The 24,710-nt window shown below is 45.0% G+C and overlaps 1 protein-coding gene across 4 annotated transcripts in view; it reads left to right on the forward strand.

Moving 5' to 3' along the window:
* brpf3b (bromodomain and PHD finger containing, 3b) overlaps positions 1-24,710 on the forward strand; it is an 89,036-nt gene that overhangs the window by 25,858 nt on the left and 38,468 nt on the right. For all 4 annotated transcript variants that reach the window (XM_038819442.1, XM_038819440.1, XM_038819443.1 and 1 more), the window contains 2 exons: positions 21,504-21,660; positions 23,784-23,915. In XM_038819442.1, the coding sequence (XP_038675370.1) occupies positions 21,504-21,660; positions 23,784-23,915 (289 nt within the window). The remainder of the gene's footprint in view (positions 1-21,503; positions 21,661-23,783; positions 23,916-24,710) is intronic.

Here is a 24,710-nt window from a genome sequence, read left to right on the forward strand (position 1 = left end):
ACAACTTGCTAAACAATTGCACTGAAATCCAATTTAAGGTTCAGTCTGGTTCTCCGTGTGGCCCACTTACGCATTCTAGAAAACACATATATTCACACACTAGGCTCTATTCTTTGCAGTCAGAAGGAGCAAGTCAATGCATTGCGCCTTTTCCAATTAAACAAAAGCTTGGGGTGTCAGCCATTCCCTGGTTCATTCCCCATGGCCAATGCTGCGACCAATCGGAGTCCACGTGCCTGGTTTGAATTTGAACAAAACATGGAAGTTAACAGTTATCTGCTGAATTCTCTGTGGCAATGCTTCATCAGAGTCCACATGTCAACCAATCAGCACAGTCTTCTCATGCAGTGTAAATTGTTATTCCCTTTATTCTGGAGGTGACTCATGTAGGGGGCTGGTGGGAGAGCAACAAGCGGATTCCACAGTGTCCTGGAGTTTATAACCACCATCAGTCCGAAAACACTTTGATCTACATTGTGTCTGAATCTCAGTGCCGGCTGGTGCGATGCCAGGCAATGTAATGGAGATCCGACAGGTGCAAAGCCTGTTTCACCAGGCCCCAGCCTATGTGAGCAGCACATCTTTCAAATCCGGGCCTGTCCTCCAGATGTCCTGGAATTCCTGACCACACATTTCCAGGACTGTGACAGCAAAGAAGAAGGAGGTGTCCACTCAAGCTTATCAACAGCTATTGCTGCAGTACAGATAGGAAATGCTGGATTTTCTCTGTAGAGGGCAATAACGGTAGACCAACTTTAAACAGCCCAACAGAGGTGGTGTGTTTGCTGACAGCTCATTCCCAGCCCTGGCCAGTGTCAACACAGAAGTAGGACATGTACACAGCATCCATCTTGTCCACACCCTCTTGCTGTGCTGTTGGGGAAGTGCTGGTTTTCATAGAATTTACAGTGCAGAAGGAGGCCATTCGGCCCATCGAGTCTGCCCCGGCTCTTGGAAAGAGCGCCCTATTCAAGGTCAACACCTCCACCCTATCCCCATAACCCAGTAATCCCACCCAACACTAAGGGCAATTTTGGACACTGATGGCAATTTATCATGGCCAATCCACCTAACCCGCACATCTTTGGACTGTGGGAGGAAACCGGAGCACATGGAGGAAACCCACGCACACGGGGAGGATGATGCCGTGATCACGGCAGCTTTGTTGGATCAAATAGTCGCTCAAAGTGAAAGAAGATGAAGGACAGGATCAGAAAATGTACGGCTTTGAAGAACTGGATTCTAAAAAAAAATGGGAATCTCCACTAAATCCAGATGAACTTGCACGAGGCCTGCCACATTCCTGTCCCAAAGGAATTGGAACAGCACAAAGACAACTAGCACAGGCGTATTAAACAGTGGGAAGATGTGAATTATAAATATGGGATGAAATTTGACCCTGAAGGAAAGAAAAAGAAACTAGGTGCCGATTGTAATAATTCGGACATTGAAGTTCTAATGTGTTGCGTCCTGGACTGGACAACTTTTCCCACTTTCATATGATCCACCTTCCCATTGCTGTTTATGGAGTGGCTCAGCCCCCATTAGATGGGTTTACAGTCAATCTAAGCATTTGTTCTTAATACCCAATCTGTTGAAATTTAGTTGATCATAAGAGTCCCCTCCCCAGAGCCGACCAATGTAGAGACACTGGTCAACGCTGAATCACTGAGTACATTTGTAGAGATAATTTTCCCCTCTTATCCCTCACCCAGATCTCTATGGAGACATGAGGGACAACTCCTGGTCCCCTTCAGTCACCATTCCAGTTATTGCTGACCCTGACGGGGGAAGCTGAGGCCCTGTCTCTCTGAACTACTTTGATGACATCGCCATAGCTCTGGAAAGCTTCATCTGACTGATGTAGAGTCCAGTCTCTCGTACTTCATGTGTGGGAGGTCAATCCCTCGAATGGACCGACACTGCCCATGTGTCTGTTTTTCTCAGCAGCAGGACATCCCTCCTGGATCAAAAACCAGGATGACCTTCCTGATTGCTGATTCGGACACTTTAGGAACTTTCAAGCGGTTATTGGATAGGCACATGGAGCCCACCAGAGTGACAGGGAGTGGGATAGCTTGATCTTGGTTTTGGACAAAGCTCGGCACAACATCGAGGGCCGAAAGGCCTATTCTGTACTGTACTGTTCTATGTTTTACTGTTGGCTTATCTTGCTGGCTGTTCTGATGCATGCAAGCCAAAAAGCTTTGATATAACATCTATTTTTTTTCAGCAATACTGAGTTCTCTGCTACGATAGGTAGTTTATGTTTAACAGCTTTGCTTGAATGTGGCGATACGAGGAAGACTGAACAAAGATGTTACAAAGGCTGTCTTTCAGGCATAAAAATAGACATGACAAAAATGCAGCATTCCAGTAGGTTATGCAGATTGAGTGTTCACAACTGCAGCTTGAGGACCATATATTCCCACTGAAGTAGGAATTATCTCAACCCACAGAAGCAGAATTAAGTTACTTTGTCATGAAGCAAATTGGTAAGAACTGCACAGTAACTGGATGTAGAAGCAGTCTAGCCTCGAATACAATTGGCGATAGTAGGTGACCTTTAAACAACTGACAATTAGACAGAACACTTTGGGGCTGACGGGATGCTGAAACCCCTGCAGAGGAGAGTTCATTGTCCAGGCATGGCGAGTGGTATCAAGAGTACTCTGGTACTCTTTTTGATCTGGAAATGGGATTAGTGTCAATTGACAAAAGGGGCTAAATTATATTAGCAGCAGAATTTATGCCTACAGCATTACAGTGAAGTAGGCTGCACAACAATCAGCGATTTTGGAGCTGAAGTCCAGAGTGTAAATATGCTATATGGTGCTGGCGAGGTGGGGTGTAAGAATTGAGAGCGATGTCGGAGTCAGTACCAGACATAGTATTCAAATGGCCCAGTCGACCTAATATTTGTGATTGGGTCTAAAAGATGCCCAGTTGCAGATGTAGTATTCTGCTTAGAAACGTGTTGTGTCCCTCTGCTTTTCTTCCTAAACAGGTCAATCCAATGCCATGAACAGGCATAAGACTGCAAGGATTTGCTGAGTCCAGAGATCAACAATGGGGTATTGGTTTAAAGACAGGGCAGTTGAGCCGGGGCACCTGGAAGCTGTATTTTGGGATGTCTGTGAATCCAGGGCAAGCAAAGAGCATGTCCAGCATCATACAAGGCTGATCTGATATGGTGGACATGAGACTGTCCAAGAGAGATCGATAGAATCCAAGGTGGGACTATGGAGATCCGTCCATTTTGCTGACATTACATTCACGGAGCATGGACAGTACTCAATGCACTGAGTTTGGAGTGATCTATGCCATTATTTTGGTGGACCAGAAATTGTTCTCTGTCAACAACTACACCACATGGAAGATGGACTATATTTTTAGATGTATGCATGCAGGCAATTTGCAAATCTGTGCTTCTGCAACATCAAATTAATGAGATGTATAAACGGAAGGACACTTTATTCTTCAGCAGGGACAATGATGTAAGGCTGGTATAGTTCAGCCTTGTTTTTATAGTATGCAATTTTGAGTTTAAAAAAAAAAATGGTATTTAGTCCCATTTCTATTAACAATACCATAAGGCGGGCAGCACGGTGGCACAGTGGTTAGCATTACAGCCTACGGCGCTGAGGACCCGGGTTCGAATCCCGGCCCTGGGTCACTGTCCGTGTGGAGTTTGCACGTTCTCCCCGTGTTTGTGTGGGTTTCACCCCCACAACCCAAAGATGTGCAGGTTAGGTGGATTGGCCACGCTAAAATTGCCCCTTAATTGGAAAAAATAATTGGGTACTCTAAATTTATAAAAAAAACAATACCATAAGGCTTGAACAATTTATCCCTCGTTACTGGTAATGTTATGAAAAATAACTGTAGCAGTCCCTTTTCTTCCTCCACCCAATGAAGGAGGTGCTGCTCTCTTTCCAGCTCCGACTGCACACACCCTCTCTACCCTCCTCGCATAATCATAATAGTTTTACTGCTTGAAAAGGATCTACTTGCCAATTCAGTGAGTACTTAACTATTTCTGCACTATAATCATTTAAAAAAAAGACCGAAAGATTAGCTTCATTATACTTGAATTAAGTTGTTATCGAAGTAAAATAATAAAATACCCATTGGTTTCCGCACACTCCGTTCATGCACCTACACATGCGCGCATGGGGCTGGTTTGGCACAGTAGGCTAAACAGCTGGCTTATAATGCAGAACAAGACCAGCAGCGCGGGTTCAATTCCTGTACCGGCCTTCCCGAGCAGGCGCCAGAATGTGGCGACTACGGGCTTTTCGCCGTAACTTAATTGAAGCCTACTTGTGACGATAAGTGATTATTAAAGGGGCTGGTTTAGCACAGTGGGCTTAAACAAAGAAAGAACAAAGAAAAGGAACAGGCCCTTCGGCCCTCCAAGCCTGCGCCGACCATGCTGCTCGTCTAAACTATAATCTTCTACACTTCCGGGGTCCGTATCTCTCTATTCCCATCCTATTCATGTATTTGTGAAGATGCCCCTTAAACATCACTATCATCCCTGCTTCCACCACCTCCTCCGGCAGTGAGTTCCAGGCACCCACTACTCTGTGTTTAAAAAAAAACTTGCTTCGTACATCTCCTCTAAACCTTGCCTCTCGCACCTTAAACCTATGCCCCCTAGTAATTGACCCCTCTAACCTGGGAAAAAGTCTCTGCCTATCCACTCTGTCTATGCCCCTCATAATTTTGTAATGCAGAATAAGGCCAGCAGCATGGGTTCAACTCCCATACTGGCCTCCCCGTACAGGTGGCGGAATGTGGCGACTGGGGGCTTTTCACAGTAACTTCATTGAAGCCTGCTTGTGACAATCGATTGATGCCCGGTGGTTCCTCACTGATCTGTTTACGGCCACCCCAGTCATCTCTGGGGCACGCTCCTCGATTTATATACAGATTACAGAGTGGGGAAGGATAGCGTAGTCAAATAGTGCATGTAAAGGAATTCACTGTCTATAATGTGGTGACTCTGCTGGCTTCAGGCTGAATTTGGTGGTCTTGTTCTTTTTCAGTTTTGAGGTGGTGTAAAATTGCAGGTGGGTGATTTTTCTGCAGACAAAGCTGTGGAGTTAAGGTCTAATCTCGGTCTACTCCATATGGGAAGAGAGAAAGAGGGAATCTAACATTAGCAGCCAGTGCCTGAAAGCTTGTGGGGGCACAACATCAAGGGCCTGTTCTGTGCTGTACTGTTCTATGTTCTATGTTTTAGAGAGAGGGAGGCTCTCTCTCAGCTGCTTGTCCTCCGTTCTGTGATTACATGTGCTTAAAACAAAGAGGTGTCACATGACCAGCAATTCAAACATGATCATATATTCCAATTATAAGTTGATTAGTTCAAGTCTGGGAATTCCTACTTTTAGTCAGAGTACTATTGCTCACCACCCAGTTGAGTATCTGGATGTTGTGCTAATGGAATAGGCAATATGGTTCATTCGCATTCCTTCTAAGATCTTTGGTTTTTGCAGACATGCTATCTCAATAATCATAATCTTTATTATTGTCACAAGTAGGCGTACATTAACACTGTAATGAATTTTCTGTGAAAATCCCCTAGTCTCCACACTCCAGCACCTGTTCGGGTACACTGAGGGAGAATTCAGAATGTCCAATTCACCTACCAGGAACATCTTTGCGGACTGTGGGAGGAAACCGGAGCACCGAGGGAAAAAACCCACGCAGGCACGGGGAGAATGTGCAGACTCCGCACAGACAGTGACCCAAGTGGGAATTGAACCTGGGGCCGTGAAGCAGCGGTGCTAACCACTGCGCTACCAATGTGGTTAGAATATGGAATGTACGATAATGTAAATTCATCTTAGCTGAGTGATCTAGTCACTTTGGTCTGTGATTTAAAAAAGTTAATTTAATGGGTGCACTCTACCGGCCATGTTGTGTCTAATCGCGAGCACAGCGTGGTTGGTAGATCCTGGATGAAGTGCCCCATGGACTTTCCGACAGTCACGATGCTTTGTGGAATCAGGAACCCCCGCAATGGGCGGGACCAAGTTGCGCTCTTGTAAGTAGATCGAAGCCTACTTTCCGGTATCTACCGACCTCCCAGGATCTATCAGCCTCCCCAGGGAGGCTGCGACCGGGTGCCATTCAGTACTTGTCCACCCAAATGTGGACCAGGTGGAACGGCATGTTGGGGAGGGGGCGGGACGACAGTGGCATGGCATTGGAGGCCCATGGCTGATCAGGGATAGTGGAGTGTGGCACCCTGGTCCTGTCACTGGAACGTGGGAGGATGGCAGTGCCAGCCAGCAGGAGCAGTGCCAGGGTGGTACTGCCAAGTGTCAGGGACCCAGGGGGTCCTTCCCCATGAAAGGCTGGAGGGGGGGGGGGGGAAGGGATGCTGGGCAGGTAAGAAGGGGCCTCTGAGAGTTGGGGATGACGGGCTGGGTTCCTGGAAGGGGGTGCTGGACCCCATAACGACGTGCCCTCACTTGGCGGTGGGGGAGGGTGGTGTAGTGCCCATGGTGTGGAGTGTGACATGTCCCATGGGTGGGGGGGGGGGGGGGACCCACAAGCTCATTTGGAGATCGGGGTGGGGCACCCATTCAAAATGGCGACCCGATCGGAGTTCAGATCCTCAGTGATGAAAAAAATTCTAAATGTGGGCTAAACCAGTGGGAACCTCCCCAGGGCCCAAAGGAGTGACGAAATGTTGTTATATAGCGGTGGGGAACCCGCCGGCAGGAAACTCCCAGCAAAACCCGTCATAAATGACACTTGGAAACCTTTTTGTTAAATCACACCCCATGTTTCTAGATGATGGATTGAAATCATTATTTGGCACAAAGCAAATCTTCATGACACAGATTTTGTTAAAGCCCAGAAACTCATTTACTTTATTAGCTGTTTTGTGAATCTTACTTTTCACCTTCGAATATTTGTGCACAAACTTTTCTGCAAATATTTCAGTCTTGTTATTTCAGCAACCTCTCCCTTTCTGCTGTTATTTCCATGTCCAGGTTAGGTGGATTGGCCATGATACATTGCCCTTAGCGTCCAAATATTGCCCTTAGCGTTGGGTGGGGTTACTGGGTTATAGGGAAAGGGTGGAGGTGTTGACCTTGGGTAGGGTGCTCTTTCCAAGAGCTGGTGCAGACTCGATGGGCTGAATGGCCTCCTTCTGCACTGTAAATTCTATATTTTAAAAAAAATGTCCCATGAATTATCCACCCCGAATGGTATAAAGTACCCATTATACGGACCACCATGATCTGCAATTGGTGACACATTAACCTCCCCGACCAAACCCTGCTAATATTGCTTTGAGGAAACTGCAGCTGAAGGAGGACTCATGGAGACCATTTGGCTCATTTAGTCTGCATGACCCTCTAAAAGAGCATCCCCCATGCCCACTCCCCCGGCCTATCTCCGCAACCCCACCTAACCTGCACAACTTTTGACTGTGCGAGGAAACCGGCGCACTCCGAGGAAACCCACGCAGACATTAGGAGAACGTGCAAACTCCACACAGTCACCCAAGGCCAGAATTTAACCTGGGTCTCTGGTGCTGAGGCAGCAGTGCTAACCACTGTGCCACCGTGCCCTACATCATCTGATATTTTTAGTTTTAGTAATTTCATCTACAAGTGTCAAAGAAACAAAAAGAGCAGTAGAGGATGAGAAAGAAGGGCTTTGTTGAAAATGACTGCATGAAATGGGTCCATCTAGAAAAAAAGCTTGGAGTCCTAAACTTCATTGTGAATGTCCTGAACTGTATGGTATAGGGTAGAACTGTAGCTTCCTCCTTTAATCATCAGCTGGTGGAAGCTCCTTACCTGGGCTTTATTGGCCCACATTGCTCTGGCCAGTCTTATGCCAGGTCCTTTAGAACATAGAACATAGAACGATACAGCGCAGTACAGGCCCTTCGGCCCTCGATATTGCACCGACATGGAAAAAAAAACTAAAGGCCATCTAACCTACACTATGCCCTTATCATCCATATGCTTATCCAATAAACTTTTAAATGCCCTCAATGTTGGCGAGCTCACTACTGTTGCAGGTAGGGCATTCCACGGCCTCGCCACTCTTTGCGTAAAAAAACCACCTCTGACCTCTCCTATATCTATTACCCCTCAATTTAAGGCTATGTCCCCTCGTGCTAGCCACCTCCATCCGCGGGAGAAGGTTCTCGCTATCCACCCTATCTAACCCTCTGATCATTTTGTATGCCTCTATTAAGTCACCTCTTAACCTTCTTCTCTCTAACGAAAACAACCTCAAGTCCATCAGCCTTTCCTCATAAGATTTTCCCTCCATACCAGGCAACATCCTGGTAAATCTCCTCTGCACCCGTTCCAAAGCTTCCACGTCCTTCCTATAATGAGGCGACCAGAACTGTACGCAATACTCCAAATGCGGCCGTACTAGAGTTTTGTACAACTGCAACATGACCTCATGGCTCCGGAACTCAATTACTCTACCAATAAAGGCCAACACACCATAGGCCTTCTTCACAACCCTATCAACCTGGGTGGCAACTTTCAGGGATCTATGTACATGGACACCGAGATCCCTCTGCTCATCCACACTACCAAGAATTTTACCATTAGCCAAATATTCCGCATTCCTGTTATTCTTTCCAAAGTGAATCACCTCACACTTCTCCACATTAAACTCCATTTGCCACCTCTCAGCCCAGCTCTGCAGCTTATCTATGTCCCTCTGTAACCTGCAACATCCTTCCGCACTGTCTACAACTCCACCGACTTTTGTGTCGTCTGCAAATTTACTCACCCATCCTTCTGCGCCCTCCTCTAGGTCATTTATAAAAATGACAAACAGCAACGGCCCCAGAACAGATCCTTGTGGTACGCCACTCGTAACTGAACTCCATTCTGAACATTTCCCATCAACTACCACTCTCTGTCTTCTTTCAACTAGCCAATTTCTGATCCACATCTCTAAATCACCCTCAATCCCCAGCCTCCGTATTTTCTGCAATAGCCGACCGTGGGGAACCTTATCAAACGCTTTACTGAAATCCATATACACCACATCAACTGCTCTACCCTCGTCTACCTGTTCAGTCACCTTCTCAAAGAACTCGATAAGGTTTGTGAGGCATGACCTACCCTTCACAAAACCATGCTGACTATCCCTAATCATATTATTCCTATCTAGATGATTATAAATCGTATCTTTTATAATCCTCTCCAAGACTTTACCCACCACAGACGTTAGGCTCACCGGCCTATAGTTACCGGGGTTATCTCTACTCCCCTTCTTGAACAAAGGGACCACATTTGCTATCCTCCAGTCCTCTGGCACTATTCCTGTAGCCAATGATGACCTAAAAATCAAAGCCAAAGGCTCAGCAATCTCTTCCCTGGCTTCCCAGAGAATCCTAGGATAAATCCCATCCGGCCCCGGGGACTTATCTATTTTCACCTTGTCCAGAATTGCCAACACTTCTTCCCTACGCACCTCAATGCCATCTATTCTAATAGCCTGGGTCTCAGCATTCTCCTCCACAATATTATCTTTTTCTTGAGTGAATACTGACGAAAAGTATTCATTTAGTATCTCGCTTATCTCCTCAGCCTCCACACACAACTTCCCACCACTGTCCTTGACTGGCCCTACTCTTACCCTAGTCATTCTTTTATTCCTGACATACCTATAGAAAGCTTTTGGGTTTTCCTTGATCCTACCTGCCAAAGACTTCTCATGTCCCCTCCTTGCTCGTCTCAGCTCTCTCTTTAGATCCTTCCTCGCTTCCTTGTAACTATCAAGCGCCCCAACTGAAACTTCATGCCTCATCTTCACGTAGGCCTCCTTCTTCCTCTTAACAAGAGATTCCACTTCTTTGGTAAACCACGGTTCCCTCGCTTGACCCCTTCCTCCCTGCCTGACTGGTACGTACTTATCAAGAACATGCAATAGCTGTTCCTTGAACAAGCTCCACATATCCAGTGTGCCCAACCCTTGCAGCCTACTTCTCCAACCAACACATCCTAAGTCATGTCTAATGGCATCATAATTGCCCTTCCCCCAGCTATAACTCTTGCCCTGCGGGGTATACTTATCCCTTTCCATCACTAACGTAAAGGTCACCGAATTGTGGTCACTGTTTCCAAAGTGCTCACCTACCTCCAGATCTAACACCTGGCCTGGTTCATTACCCAAAACCAAATCCAATGTGGCCTCGCCTCTTGTTGGCCTGTCAACATATTGTGTCAGGAAACCCTCCTGCACACATTGTACAAAGAACGACCCATCTAATGTACTCGAACTATATCTTTTCCAGTCAATATTTGGAAAGTTAAAGTCTCCCATAACAACTACCCTGTTACTTTCGCTCTTTTCCAGAATCATCTTTGCCATCCTTTCCTCTATATCCCTAGAACTATTAGGTGGCCTATAGAAAACTCCCAACAGGGTGACCTCTCCTTTCCTGTTTCTAACCTCAGCCCATACTACCTCAGAAGAAGAGTCCCCATCTAGCATCCTTTCCGCCACCGTAATACTGTCCTTGACTAGCAGCGCCACACCTCCCCCTCTTGTGCCCCCTTCTCTGAGCTTACTAAAACACCTAAACCCCGGAACCTGCAACAACCATTCCTATCCCTGCTCTATCCATGTCTCTGAAATGGCCACAACGTCGAAGTCCCAGGTACCCACCCATGCTGCCAGTTCCCCTACCTTATTTCGTATACTCCTGGCATTGAAGTAGACACACTTCAAACCACCTACCTGAACACTGGCACCCTCCTGCGAAGTCAAATCTGTGCTCCTGACATCTATACTCTCAATCTCCTGTACCCCAAAACTACAATCCAGGTTCCCATGCCCCTGCTGAATTAGTTTAAACTCTCCCAAAGAGTACTAACAAATCTCCCCCCCAGGATATTGGTGCCCCTCAGGTTCAGATGTAGACCATCCTGTCTATAGAGGTCCCATCTTCCCCAGAAAGAGCCCCAGTTATCCAGAAATCTGAATCCCTCCCGCCTGCACCATCCCTGTAGCCACGTGTTTAATTGCTCTCTCTCCCTATTCCTCATCTCACTATCACGTGGCACGGGCAACAACCCAGAGATAACAACTCTGTTTATTCTCGCTCTGAGCTTCCATCCTAGCTCCCTAAAGGCCTGCCTGACATCCTTGTCCCCTTTCCTACCTATGTCGTTAGTGCCAATGTGGACTACGACTTGGGGCTGATTTTCCTCCCCCTTAAGGACCCGGAAAACACGATCCGAGACATCACTTACCCTTGCACCTGGGAGGCAACATACCAAACGTGAGTCTCTCTCGCTCCCACAAAATCTCCTATCTGTGCCCCTGACTATTGAGTCCCCAATTACTAATGTTCTACTCCTTTGCCCCCTTCCCTTCTGAGCAACAGGGACAGACTCCGTGCCAGAGGCCCGTACCCCATGGCTTACCCCTGGTAAGTCCCCCCCCCCCCACAAGTATCCAAAACGGTATACTTGTTACTCAGGGGAACAACCGCAGGGGGTCCCTGCACTGACTGCTTCTTCCCAGTCCCTCTTACAGTTACCCATCTATCTCCAGTCTTTGGTGTAACTACTTCCCTGAAGCTCCTATCTCTGACCCCCTCTGCCTCCCGAATGATCCGAAGTTCATCCAGCTCAAGCTCCAGGTCCCTAACACGGTTTTTCAGGAGCTGGAGTTGGGTGCACTTCCCACAGATGAAATCAGCAGGGACACTGACGGCGTCCCTCACCTCAAACATTCTGCAGGAGGAGCATTGTACTGCCTTCCCTGACATCACGTCTAGATTAAAAAAAAACAAGAAAAGGAAAACGAAAGGAAGAGCTTACCTGATATTACCTCAAACCCTGCTCCCGCTGAAAGTTAAGCAAATTTAAAGGCACTCACTCACCTTCACGACAGGTCCCTGCTCCCGCTTCCCAACCACCGTGGGGTGGGGGGGTTGGTTAGAGGAGGAGGTAGGGTGGGAAACACTCACGAAGTGTTTCGGGTTTAACTGTCACTTGTCAACAGCCCTTCCACAAACCACCTTCAACTTAGGCTGACCGCACTGCACGTATGCAAATTCCCCCAGAACAGCTGATCAGTAGCTTTGCTCTGCTGCCCTCTGCTGGATGCTTGCTTTCACTCCAACTCCTTGGGTCTCCTTCGCCGGTTCACCTTCAACTTAGACTGACCGCACTGCACGTATGCAAATTCCCCCAGAACAGCTGATCAGTAGCTTTGCTCTGCTGCCCTCTGCTGGATGCTTGCTTTCACTCCAACTCCTTGGGTCTCCTTCGCCGGTTCACCTTCAACTTAGACTGACCGCACTGCACGTATGCAAATTCCCCCAGAACAGCTGATCAGTAGCGTTGCTCTGCTGCCCTCTGCTGGATGCTTGCTTTCACTCCAACTCCTTGGGTCTCCTTCGCCGGTTCACCTTCAACTTAGACTGACCGCACTGCACGTATGCAAATTCCCCCAGAACAGCTGATCAGTAGCTTTGCTCTGCTGCCCTCTGCTGGATGCTTGCTTTCACTCCAACTCCTTGGGTCTCCTTCGCCGGTTCACCTTCAACTTAGACTGACCGCACTGCACGTATGCAAATTCCCCCAGAACAGCTGATCAGTAGCTTTGCTCTGCTGCCCTCTGCTGGATGCTTGCTTTCACTCCAACTCCTTGGGTCTCCTTCGCCGGTTCACCTTCAACTTAGACTGACCGCACTGCACGTATGCAAATTCCCCCAGAACAGCTGATCAGTAGCTTTGCTCTGCTGCCCTCTGCTGGATGCTTGCTTTCACTCAAACTCCTTGGGTCTCCTTCGCCGGTTCACCTTCAACTTAGACTGACCGCACTGCACGTATGCAAATTCCCCCAGAACAGCTGATCAGTAGCTTTGCTCTGCTGCCCTCTGCTGGATGCTTGCTTTCACTCCAACTCCTTGGGTCTCCTTCGCCGGTTCACCTTCAACTTAGACTGACCGCACTGCACGTATGCAAATTCCCCCAGAACAGCTGATCAGTAGCTTTGCTCTGCTGCCCTCTGCTGGATGCTTGCTTTCACTCCAACTCCTTGGGTCTCCTTCGCCGGTTCACCTTCAACTTAGACTGACCGCACTGCACGTATGCAAATTCCCCCAGAACAGCTGATCAGTAGCGTTGCTCTGCTGCCCTCTGCTGGATGCTTGCTTTCACTCCAACTCCTTGGGTCTCCTTCGCCGGTTCACCTTCAACTTAGACTGACCGCACTGCACGTATGCAAATTCCCCCAGAACAGCTGATCAGTAGCTTTGCTCTGCTGCCCTCTGCTGGATGCTTGCTTTCACTCCAACTCCTTGGGTCTCCTTCGCCGGTTCACCTTCAACTTAGACTGACCGCACTGCACGTATGCAAATTCCCCCAGAACAGCTGATCAGTAGCTTTGCTCTGCTGCCCTCTGCTGGATGCTTGCTTTCACTCCAACTCCTTGGGTCTCCTTCGCCGGTTCACCTTCAACTTAGACTGACCGCACTGCACGTATGCAAATTCCCCCAGAACAGCTGATCAGTAGCTTTGCTCTGCTGCCCTCTGCTGGATGCTTGCTTTCACTCAAACTCCTTGGGTCTCCTTCGCCGGTTCACCTTCAACTTAGACTGACCGCACTGCACGTATGCAAATTCCCCCAGAACAGCTGATCAGTAGCTTTGCTCTGCTGCCCTCTGCTGGATGGTTGCTTTCACTCCAACTCCTTGGGTCTCCTTCGCCGGTTCACCTTCAACTTAGACTGACCGCACTGCACGTATGCAAATTCCCCCAGAACAGCTGATCAGTAGCTTTGCTCTGCTGCCCTCTGCTGGATGCTTGCTTTCACTCAAACTCCTTGGGTCTCCTTCGCCGGTTCACCTTCAACTTAGACTGACCGCACTGCACGTATGCAAATTCCCCCAGAACAGCTGATCAGTAGCTTTGCTCTGCTGCCCTCTGCTGGATGCTTGCTTTCACTCAAACTCCTTGGGTCTCCTTCGCCGGTTCACCTTCAACTTAGACTGACCGCACTGCACGTATGCAAATTCCCCCAGAACAGCTGATCAGTAGCGTTGCTCTGCTGCCCTCTGCTGGATGCTTGCTTTCACTCAAACTCCTTGGGTCTCCTTCGCCGGTTCACCTTCAACTTAGACTGACCGCACTGCACGTATGCAAATTCCCCCAGAACAGCTGATCAGTAGCTTTGCTCTGCTGCCCTCTGCTGGATGCTTGCTTTCACTCAAACTCCTTGGGTCTCCTTCGCCGGTTCACCTTCAACTTAGACTGACCGCACTGCACGTATGCAAATTCCCCCAGAACAGCTGATCAGTAGCTTTGCTCTGCTGCCCTCTGCTGGATGCTTGCTTTCACTCAAACTCCTTGGGTCTCCTTCGCCGGTTCACCTTCAACTTAGACTGACCGCACTGCACGTATGCAAATTCCCCCAGAACAGCTGATCAGTAGCTTTGCTCTGCTGCCCTCTGCTGGATGCTTGCTTTCACTCAAACTCCTTGGGTCTCCTTCGCCGGTTCACCTTCAACTTAGACTGACCGCACTGCACGTATGCAAATTCCCCCAGAACAGCTGATCAGTAGCTTTGCTCTGCTGCCCTCTGCTGGATGCTTGCTTTCACTCAAACTCCTTGGGTCTCCTTCGCCGGTTCACCTTCAACTTAGACTGACCGCACTGCACGTATGCAAATTCCCCCAGAACAGCTGATCAGTAGCTTTGCTCTGCTGCCCTCTGCTGGATGCTTGCTTTCACTCAAACTCCTTGGGTCTCCTTCGCCGGTTCACCTTCAACTTAGACTGACCGCACTGCACGTATGCAAATTCCCCCAGAACAGCTGATCAGTAGCTTTGCTCTGCTGCCCTCTGCTGGATGCTTGCTTTCACTCAAACTCCTTGGGTCTCCTTCGCCGGTTCACCTTCAATTTAGACTGACCGCACTGCACGTATGCAAATTCCCCCAGAACAGCTGATCAGTAGCTTTGCTCTGCTGCCCTCTGCTGGATGCTTGCTTTCACTCAAACTCCTTGGGTCTCCTTCGCCGGTTCACCTTCAACTTAGACTGACCGCACTGCACGTATGCAAATTCCCCCAGAACAGCTGATCAGTAGCTTTGCTCTGCTGCCCTCAGCTGGATTCTTGTTCAAATTGTTCAAATTGCACATTATACTAAAAATGACCTGTTATGTATTGTTAACTTGGAGCAAACTATAGTTCCAAAGCCACTGCATAGTCATAGAACATAGAACAGAACAGGCCCTTCGGCCCTCGATGTTGTGCCGAGCCATGATCACCCTACTCAAACCCACGTATCCACCCTATACCCGTAACCCAACAACCCCCCACTTAACCTTACTTTTTTAGGACACTACGGGCAATTTAGAATGGCCAATCCACCTAACCCGCACACCGTTGGACTGTGGGAGGAAACCGGAGCACCTGGAGGAAACCCACGCGCACACTGGGAGAACGTGCAGACTCCGCACAGTGACCCAAGCGGGAATCGAACCTGGGACCCTGGCGCTGTGAAGCCATAGTGCTAACCACTATGCTGTCCCTTATAATATTATTGGCTTTGTCTTCTATTTGGCATCTTTTGCTTATTGTCTGTCAATTCTGTACTGTTATCGCCACTACTTTTATTTGGTATTTATATTGTGCTTCCAAATGATGTATTTGCTGTTATGTCTGGTCACTAAGAACCAGTGCTTACACTTGTTTTTCATATTCAGACCTCGCATGGCATTTTACATCCCATAGATTACTTTTGAAGTACCCCGTTAATAGGAAAACAATGCTCAAGTCTGTGCATACAGTTTAGTGTTTCTCCTATAGATCCTGACTAAGAGAAGTTCATTTGTGTAGTTTATTTTCCCATTTTTCTTTGGTGTATGTCACAGCATTACATGATGCACCCCAAGTGTATTACATCAATATGTTGCTGTCCCCCACACATTTTCTCTCAGAATTGTTACAGTGCAGAAGAGGCAATTTGACGCATTGTGTCTGCACCTGCCCTATGAATGAGCATTTAATCTGGTTCTCTATTTGCCCCCTCCCTCCTCCCTGTAACCCTGCACATTCTTTTCAAATAGAAGTCTCTGTTTTGAATGCCTCGATTGAACCTGACTCCACCACATCTTCGGGCAGTGTACTCCAAAACTTAATCACTCTTGCTTTTGCTTGTTTGCCAATTACTTTAAATCTGTGTCCCTTTTTGTTTTTGTTTTGATCCATTCACAAGTGTGTACGGTTTCTCTATGTCTACCCTGTCCAGACCCTCATGATTTTGAATGCTATATCTCCTTCCAACCTTCTGTTCAAGAAAAACAGTCCTAACTTCTCCAATCTCTCTTCATAATTGACATTTCTCACCCTTGGAACCGTTTTTGTGAATCCTAAACTGAGAATTCCGGCCATGATGTCCATTGTACATTCTATACCACTCTGATTCACCTGGCCTGAAACAGGGCCATTAGGTTAAAACAAACCAGGGACCTAAGGGATATGTGATTGACATAATCTCATCTACTGTGAATTTTATTTTTGAAATGTTAGATTTTAAAGGGAAAAGGAATGGAAAAACAACTTTTAAACAAGTAAATAATTAGTGTACACAGTAATTGTTTAAATAACAAGCATTTTAAAGTATATTTTGAATGTGGAACCTGAGTTGCTGAACGAATCCTTCATGGGATTAATGTTAAGTAAAGTAACTTGCTTCTTATTGCGATTTTAAAAAAAAAGTCTCAAACAAGTTCTTGTATATATGATTCCCAGTGTGGAAATGATACCTCCTTGAGCTGTGGAAAGGAGGTGTGTTAGTTGCAGCATAATGCACTCAGTATATTAACTTGCAAGCTGAATAACTCTTGTTAAAAACTATGCTTGAGTGACTTGCATACAAGTGAAGCTGCTAACACCCCACCAATCTACTCTGGCCTCATCCTCATTGTCTGCCTCTGCTAAGATACAAAGATAGAACAGTTGTCCTTTCAGGAAAGAATCCCCCATGGCATGGCATGTGGATAAATCACTTGTAGAGAGCTGTAAACATTGATTTATGAATTTGACTTTTAACATCTATTATAGGAGTTTGTTAAACTTAAACTACACCATAAATGGTTTCCTTCATAATTTTCTAGGATGTAAATAAAAAGTGACATTGAAACATGTTTGCTTGTTTTATATCCAGTATTGTGCACATAATTCAATATATTGTTGGAAATTGTCTCTTGGTGGCCAATACATGTATTTTCTAATTCTTTTTTTCTAATTAAGGGGCAATTTAGTGTGGCTAATCCACCTACCCTGCGTATCTTTTGGGTTGTGGGGGTGAGGCTTATGCAGACACGGGGAGAATGTGCAAACTCTACGCGGATAGTGACCCCGGGCCCTCGGCGGCATGAGGCAGCAGTGCTAACTACTGCGCCACCGTGCTGCCGTTTGAAGATATTAGTTCTAAGGGGGTACTTGCGTTTAATCACAAGACACAAATCCCCAAAATCCAGCACAGAATGATCATAAACATAGAGAAGGCCAACAAATATTCAAACAATTGGTTACAATTGTCAATCATTATAATTGTTGCAGGCGTCTCCTTACATACGGAAGGATAAAAGGATACCAAAAAAAGCAGGGGGGTTTCTGAATAAGACACCGGTCAACCTAACCAAGAAAATGTACTTTTCCCCAATATAATTGCATTTGGGGAAAAAAAGCAGCTAAGTACTGCATAACCGTTATACAGCCATCACATCATGATTTTCACAGTATAACAGGTGACAAGTGTTCATACATCATACACCCGTGTCAGGATAAAAGACAGTAACACAAAATTAGAAGTGACATCATAAGGGAACAAAGTTGAGGGTTAATGGTAAAAGGGCACGACAGGATCGTCAAGCATCAGTAATTGGGATCCTTCCAGCGTTTCACCAAAGCCCCTGTTGTTGTCCTGAAGCCCTGGTGTCAGCGGGTGCTGAAGACCCATCATGTCTAGCCACCTCTAACCCTTCTCAATGAATACCGAGGACAAGTCAAAAGTAAGACCTATCACCAAAATGTAACCAGGAACATAGCACAGATTTTATACATCAGGATCAAATAAGTATGGGTTGTGCACAGGATTAAAAAAAGGATTAAAAGATGAGTAGCGCCAGAGCTCACGAAAACAATCGCTCTTGCATTTAATCACATGATCCCTGCGAGGGTATTTTGACGCCATTGGAAATTGGAAGGATGGAAAAGGAGATTGTTAGGCTGACTAAAGAGTGAGAAGGAGGTTCTCACTGAATTGAGTGGAGAGAGAGCGAGCAGACCTAACATGATGTGAGTGGACGGGAGAAAATTACAAACATGAACCGTGTGGAAGAGGAAATAGAAGCGTGGCAGCTATTATTAAGAATGAAGAAAAGTACTGTATGAACTAATGGGGTAGTAGGGTACTGCAGTGACCTGAAATGGAAAAGTGTCTCTGAATCACAGTGAGAACTATATCAACTATTCATAAACGTTTGGTACCAATCTGATGTATTGCAATTATACTAGTACATACGTAAAGTAGCCCATAGTTTATGTGCAGGAATAAGAAAACTTTGCAGTTTGACACAATCTTCTGCTTTACAAGTGACGAAGAGGTATAAAGTGGAATCATAGAATAATTCAGGACAGGGTAGCCAGTGGTCCATGCTTGTGCCTGCTCTTTGATAGAGCTATTCAGTCAGCGCACCCCATACTCCCCTGGTCTTTCCCCATAGTCATGCAATTTATTTTACCTTCCAGTATTCATTCAATTTCTTTTTTTAGCAGCCTGGGGTGGCTGGGTGTCACAGTGGTTAGCGCTGCTTCATCACTGCACCAAGAACCCGGGTTCGATATGACCTTGATTGACTGTGTGGAGTTTTTCCATACTCTCTCCGCGTTTGAGTGGGTTTCCTCCGGGTGCTCCGGTTTCCTCTTAACAGTCAAAATATGTGGAGGTTAGATGAATTGGCCATGCTAAAACTGCCCCTTGGTGTCCAAAATGTTAGGTGGAGTTATGGGGTTAGGGTGGGGGCATGGGCCTGGGTGGAGTGCTTTTTAGGAGGGTTGGTGCAGACTAGATGGGCCGAGTGGCCTCCTGCGCTGTAGGATTCTATAATTCTGAAAAATTACTATTTGAGCACATAAGAAACAGGAGCAGGGGTGGACCACATGGCTGGTCGCGTCTGCTCCACCATTCAGTGCAGTTGTGGTTGATCTCTGCCTTTAACTCTGCTTTCTCACCTGCTCCCATATCCCTTGACTGCCCAAGACAAAAATCTGTCCAACCCGGCCTTAAATGTGTAAATTGATCAGGCATCCAGAACCCTCTGGAGTAGAGAATTCCAAAGATTCACAACTCTGAGGAAAGTAATTTCTCATTTTATTTTATTTAAAAAAAATAAATTTAGTGCCCAATTCATTTTTTCCAATTAAGGGGCAATTTAGTGTAGCCAATCCACCTACCCTGCACATCTTTGGGTTGTGGGGGCGAAACCCACGCAAGCACGGGGAGAATGTGCAAACTCCACAGAGACAGTGACCCAGAATCGAACCTGGAACCTCGGCGTCGTGAGGCATCAGAGCTAACCTACTGTGCCACCGTGCTGCCCAATTTCTCCTTATCTTGGTCCGAAATCATTGGCCCATTATCCTGAGACTAAACTGCTTCTACCAGCATTTTGAGCAATGCATTTCCAGTTCACAACCAATTGGGTAAAAGAAATCTTGTAACGTAAGGGTCCAATCTTAAAATCTGTGTCCACTGTTCAGCAACTCTTCTGCCACTGGATACAGTTTCTTCTTATTTACTCTTATCAAAACTTTTCATGACTTTTACGCCTCTATGACGTCCATGATCTTTTCTGCAGCATTCACATAACCTCCATGACCTTTTCTGCAGCATCCTCATAACCGACTATCCGTAATACAATTCCAGTAAATCGCTTTTGCAACCAAGGCTTTGAAAGTATGATGCTCAGAATTGAACACTCTATTTCAGCTGAGACCTAACCAGTGTTTTATAAAAATGTAAAGTGTGCCTTACACAATTCAATTTAATAAAATGCTGGAAATAGCCAGTGGGTCTGGCAGCATCAGTGGAGGGAGAAGCACGAGTTAACACTTCAAATTTGTGACCTTTCACCTGAACTGGCCGTAGGTCACAGACCTGAAACATCAGTGTTTCGTTCTCCACAGATGCTGCCAGACATGCTGAATAATTTCTGCATTTTCTGTTTTTATTTCAGATTTCCAGCATCGGCGGCATTTTAAAACTTTTTTGTCCATCCATTTTCCATGTACCCTGTTGGTCAAGACCTATAATCAGGAGTATATATAATCACTTCTGTTTCTGAAGCACTACAGTATATAATATATTTTTCCACATCTTATAACATCCAACCTAACGCTAAGATTGGCAAATTACAAGTTGTTCTGTGCAATGGGCTCACTCAGTCGGAAGCTAATAGAGATGGGCCAGTCCGTGTCCCTGTAGATTAAGTGAGGTACCAAGGAATTGCATTGGAAATATTATATTTGTCAACTGGTCATCCTTTAAACTGTTTCCTGATATGCATGGTGTTCATATGGAATGCATTACTGTTTGACAATCTGCTGTAATCAATTATCTGAAGAAACAAAGTATTCAAAGCTACAGAATATGATTTGTACGTGAATGAAATAATCTGACCACTCTTCCTGGATAACCTGTAAGGTGTCTGGTACCTTTTACTTACATCGGTTCACTTTTCATGTGCAAATAGCTGACATTCAAATGATTGAAATATATTGATGTCCTACAGGGGCCAAATTAACCGTAAAGCTCTTTTTCAGTGTGTATGTATTTTTTTTCATACAGATTTAGAGTACCCAATTATTTTTTTCCAATTAAGGGGCAATTTAACATGGCCAGTCCACCTAACCTGCTCATCTTTTGTGTTGTGGGCGTTAAACCAATGCAGACATGGGGAGAATGTGCAAACTCCACACAGTGACCCAGGGCCGGGATTCGAACCCGGGTCCTCAGCGCGGCAGTCCTATTGCTATCCACTGCGCCACATGCTGCCCTTTTCAGTGTGTATGTATAATGTATAAAGCTTGCACCTTGAGTAATAATTTTATTTCCCCTTTGCCATAGTACTAATAATGGCAGTTTTAATCATCCCTGAAATCAAATAGTTTATTATTTCTTTAAACTCTTTATTGGCTGTTGGCCGAGTTGAAAAGTAGCAAGCCACATAACTGAAATAATACATTTGAGCAAAGACCTAAACTTGAATTTTACTGTTCAAATGCTTGAACCACCTCTGTATTTCTTTGTCATTTAATATATTGCATAGAAAGACAAAATTGGATATTTCTCATCATGCTGAAGATTTCTTTTCAAATAAATGCTAGTTTTGTAAATGTCTTAATTTTGATTTTTATGAAGAATGCCATCTGTCATATTTGTAATTAAAAATCCCTGCTTTCTTATCAGGTTAAATAAAATCTGCAGTCGGTCATCAATTCAGAGGAAAACCCAGTTCATGCAAAGGCTGCACAATTACTGGATGTTGAAAAGGCAGTCACGGAATGGTGTTCCTCTGCTTCGGCGATTGCACTCACATTTACAGACTCAAAGAAATGCAGAACAGGTAAAAGGTTCTTTTACTGAGTTACTGATTTACATTTAATTTTCTGTCTTACGGAGTGGATTTGTTCCTGATAAACGTAGATACATAATGTTTGACAGTAAATATATGCATTTTTTATTCTACTAATGTGTATTGTGGGGAAAATGTGTCATGTAGCCCATATTAAGTAACCTGTCTGTGCCTATCATTGTACTATAAACATTGCAGTGAGACTATTAATCGCTAATATTGTATAATATAGCTGACTTCAGTTAGCTTCCTGAGAATGGTTAATAATATGTCAAAACTATTAAAATGTAAAAATTCCTAAAGCAGTAAAAATAAATGGATTGCGCAAAAAATAGGTATGAGTAGGTTATTGTTTATAGAATTCCATTTTAATAGAGCTTGATTTATAATTTTCTTAACAGTTTAATTTTTGCTTAGTCTTTTTTTGTGGGATTAATCAGAACAACTTGAAAAGATGTGCGGTGATATGTGTACAGCAGTGCATTGTTTTCTCATCCCTGATGGATAATCAATTTTACTGGTGAATCTAATGATGCAACCGGCAAATGGAATCTGGGAATTTTCAGGTCCTGGTTAGTCGTATGACAATAAACATTCTTTCAGGAAGACAAGTGGCTTTCAAACCATAAGTGGCTTTCAGTAGTGAAATGTTCAATCATCAGTGCCACCCACCAGAAGGTTAACAGAATTTGGTTTGAAGAAATGCACATTGCAACAGATGAAACTGGCCACTTTACTTGCTGTGCTATGTACTACATGCCATGCATGGTTGAGCCACCTACATCCATAACAAGATGTTAGATACAATGTGTATCTTATTCATTACTCATTGCAATGTTATACAGATGGTTTCAAAACATTTACAAACTACCATTTAAAACTTGAGGAAACAATATACTCCTGTCTCTTTCTTAACCCTGTTATCAGCATTGGTTACTTTAATAGCCACCATACAGACTGGGGCAACTTGCAATTCAGGAAGAGAGTGATTAAAGTTTGGCAGCCAATAATCTCACCCTGACGCAACCTTGAACAGCATGGTGTCTTTTGTTCAGTGAAATGGGTGTCAAGACTGCATCCCTACATTTGTTTGGTCACAACAACTTGTCACCCACAACCCAATATCATGGATTGAGCAACGTTCCACACAATGAATACCAACCATTATTTAATCATGTCTGCCTACAACTACTGTTCATCAAAAGATGAGGACAGCCTGATGGGTCTTTAGGAAAGCTAATTGGGCTTTGTTCACAGAGATTATTGAACCAGTCATGGTTACTATCGCAAAGCATAACATCTCAAAGAACCTTATACACGTTTTTGTGGAATTCTCTATAAAGCTGTAAATTCCAAAATCCTTTTCGCGCCTTGTACATGCTTTGTGCTGTACAAACTTCTAACTACATTCAGTGAAAATTGCTTGGAGGTAAACCTGAAGACTAATTTTGTCTTTCTCTATATTACCTATGATGCTGTCTAGCATATTGGTTTTCCAGTCAAAATATGGAGTCCTGCTATTTTGTGCCATCTGCTTGGTTGAATTAATGCTAAGGGGCTTTACTGGTACAGGCCTGACATTTCTGAGTACACATGGCTGATTGAACCACATCACTGACCTTCCTCGGTTCAGTTCTAGTACTATTCCATGCATAAATGGTCTGTTTGCTACTGATTGCAAAAACTTGTTCCTGCTCATGGTGATACTGTTGCTGCTCGAGCTTTTGCACCCTGGAAGTGACATCTATTAATTAAATCTATGGCGAAGTATTACCTGACATTGTCTTTCCCCATCCTTTCACTTGCACAAGGCTAGTGCCTCGATTAACCAAATATACTCCTAATTGGTCAACTTAAAGAAAATGCTCAATCTTCAAATATTTTACCTTGCATCGATATTTTTACATGTTCTTTGGAATCTGACATATTTCCAACCTTCACAAATATACTATAAATTTCAAGTTTAATGATTGACATTTCCTCACTTTAGTTACCTAAATTTCATCCAAGTCCTTATATTTACTGATCACCTTGTTGATGTATTTTAGAGTGGTAATGATCAGTCACTGATTTAGCAAACTGCACGTGGTAATAATATTAAACTCCCTTCACAGAAGGAACAGGATGAAAAGCACAGTGCAGTAAAAGAACAGTTGAAGTACTGGCAGAAACTACGCCATGATTTGGAAAGGGCTCGGTTACTTGTTGAATTGATTCGCAAAAGAGAGAAGCTCAAAAGGGAGGAGGTAATTGTTTTATGGTTGATTATTGGGATGCCAATAGCGGCACTTGCCTTACTTGGTATTTCTTCTACATGCAACCCCTACGATTGGGGAAAGATTTTACTTGTGCACTAGATGTAAATATGTTCATATAGATCACGTTTCTGATTTCATTCCAGCTTGCACACAGACTCTTACCCATGATGACATGACTAATTGTTTGTTTTAAAATAGCATTTTAAAAGAAAATACTCTTGTCAATCATATCATCAATGTATGGCCTGAGATTGCAGCTGCATTTTACCATCTACCTGTAGTCTCCCTGTTTTGTATACTATAGTAACAGATGAAATACGTTCTTTTTAAAATCTATCAATGATGACTGCAAAAAGGGAGAGACTTGCTGGACTGGGGAATCAATTTTCTGAACATTTGAATATGAAATGAATTGAGGAATTTGCTGTACATCTTTAATTGAAGTGCATGATTCCTTTAATGAACAGTGTTTGATTTGGGCAGCACGGTAGCATGGTGGTTAGCATAAATACTTCACAGCTCCAGGGTCCCAGGTTCGATTCCCGGCTGGGTCACTATCTGTGCGGAGTCTGCACGTCCTCCCCGTGTGTGCGTGGGTTTCCTCCGGGTGCTCCGGTTTCCTCCCACAGTCCAAAGATGTGCGGGTTAGGTGGATTGGCCATTCTAAATTGCCCGTAGTGTCCTAAAAAAGTAAGGTTAAGTGGGGGGTTGTTGGGTTACGGGTATAGGGTGGATACGTGGGTTTGAGTAGGGTGATCATGGCTCGGCACAACATCGAGGGCC

Source organism: Scyliorhinus canicula, chromosome 15, assembly GCF_902713615.1.
Source record: "Scyliorhinus canicula chromosome 15, sScyCan1.1, whole genome shotgun sequence".
Taxonomy (NCBI): domain Eukaryota; kingdom Metazoa; phylum Chordata; class Chondrichthyes; order Carcharhiniformes; family Scyliorhinidae; genus Scyliorhinus; species Scyliorhinus canicula.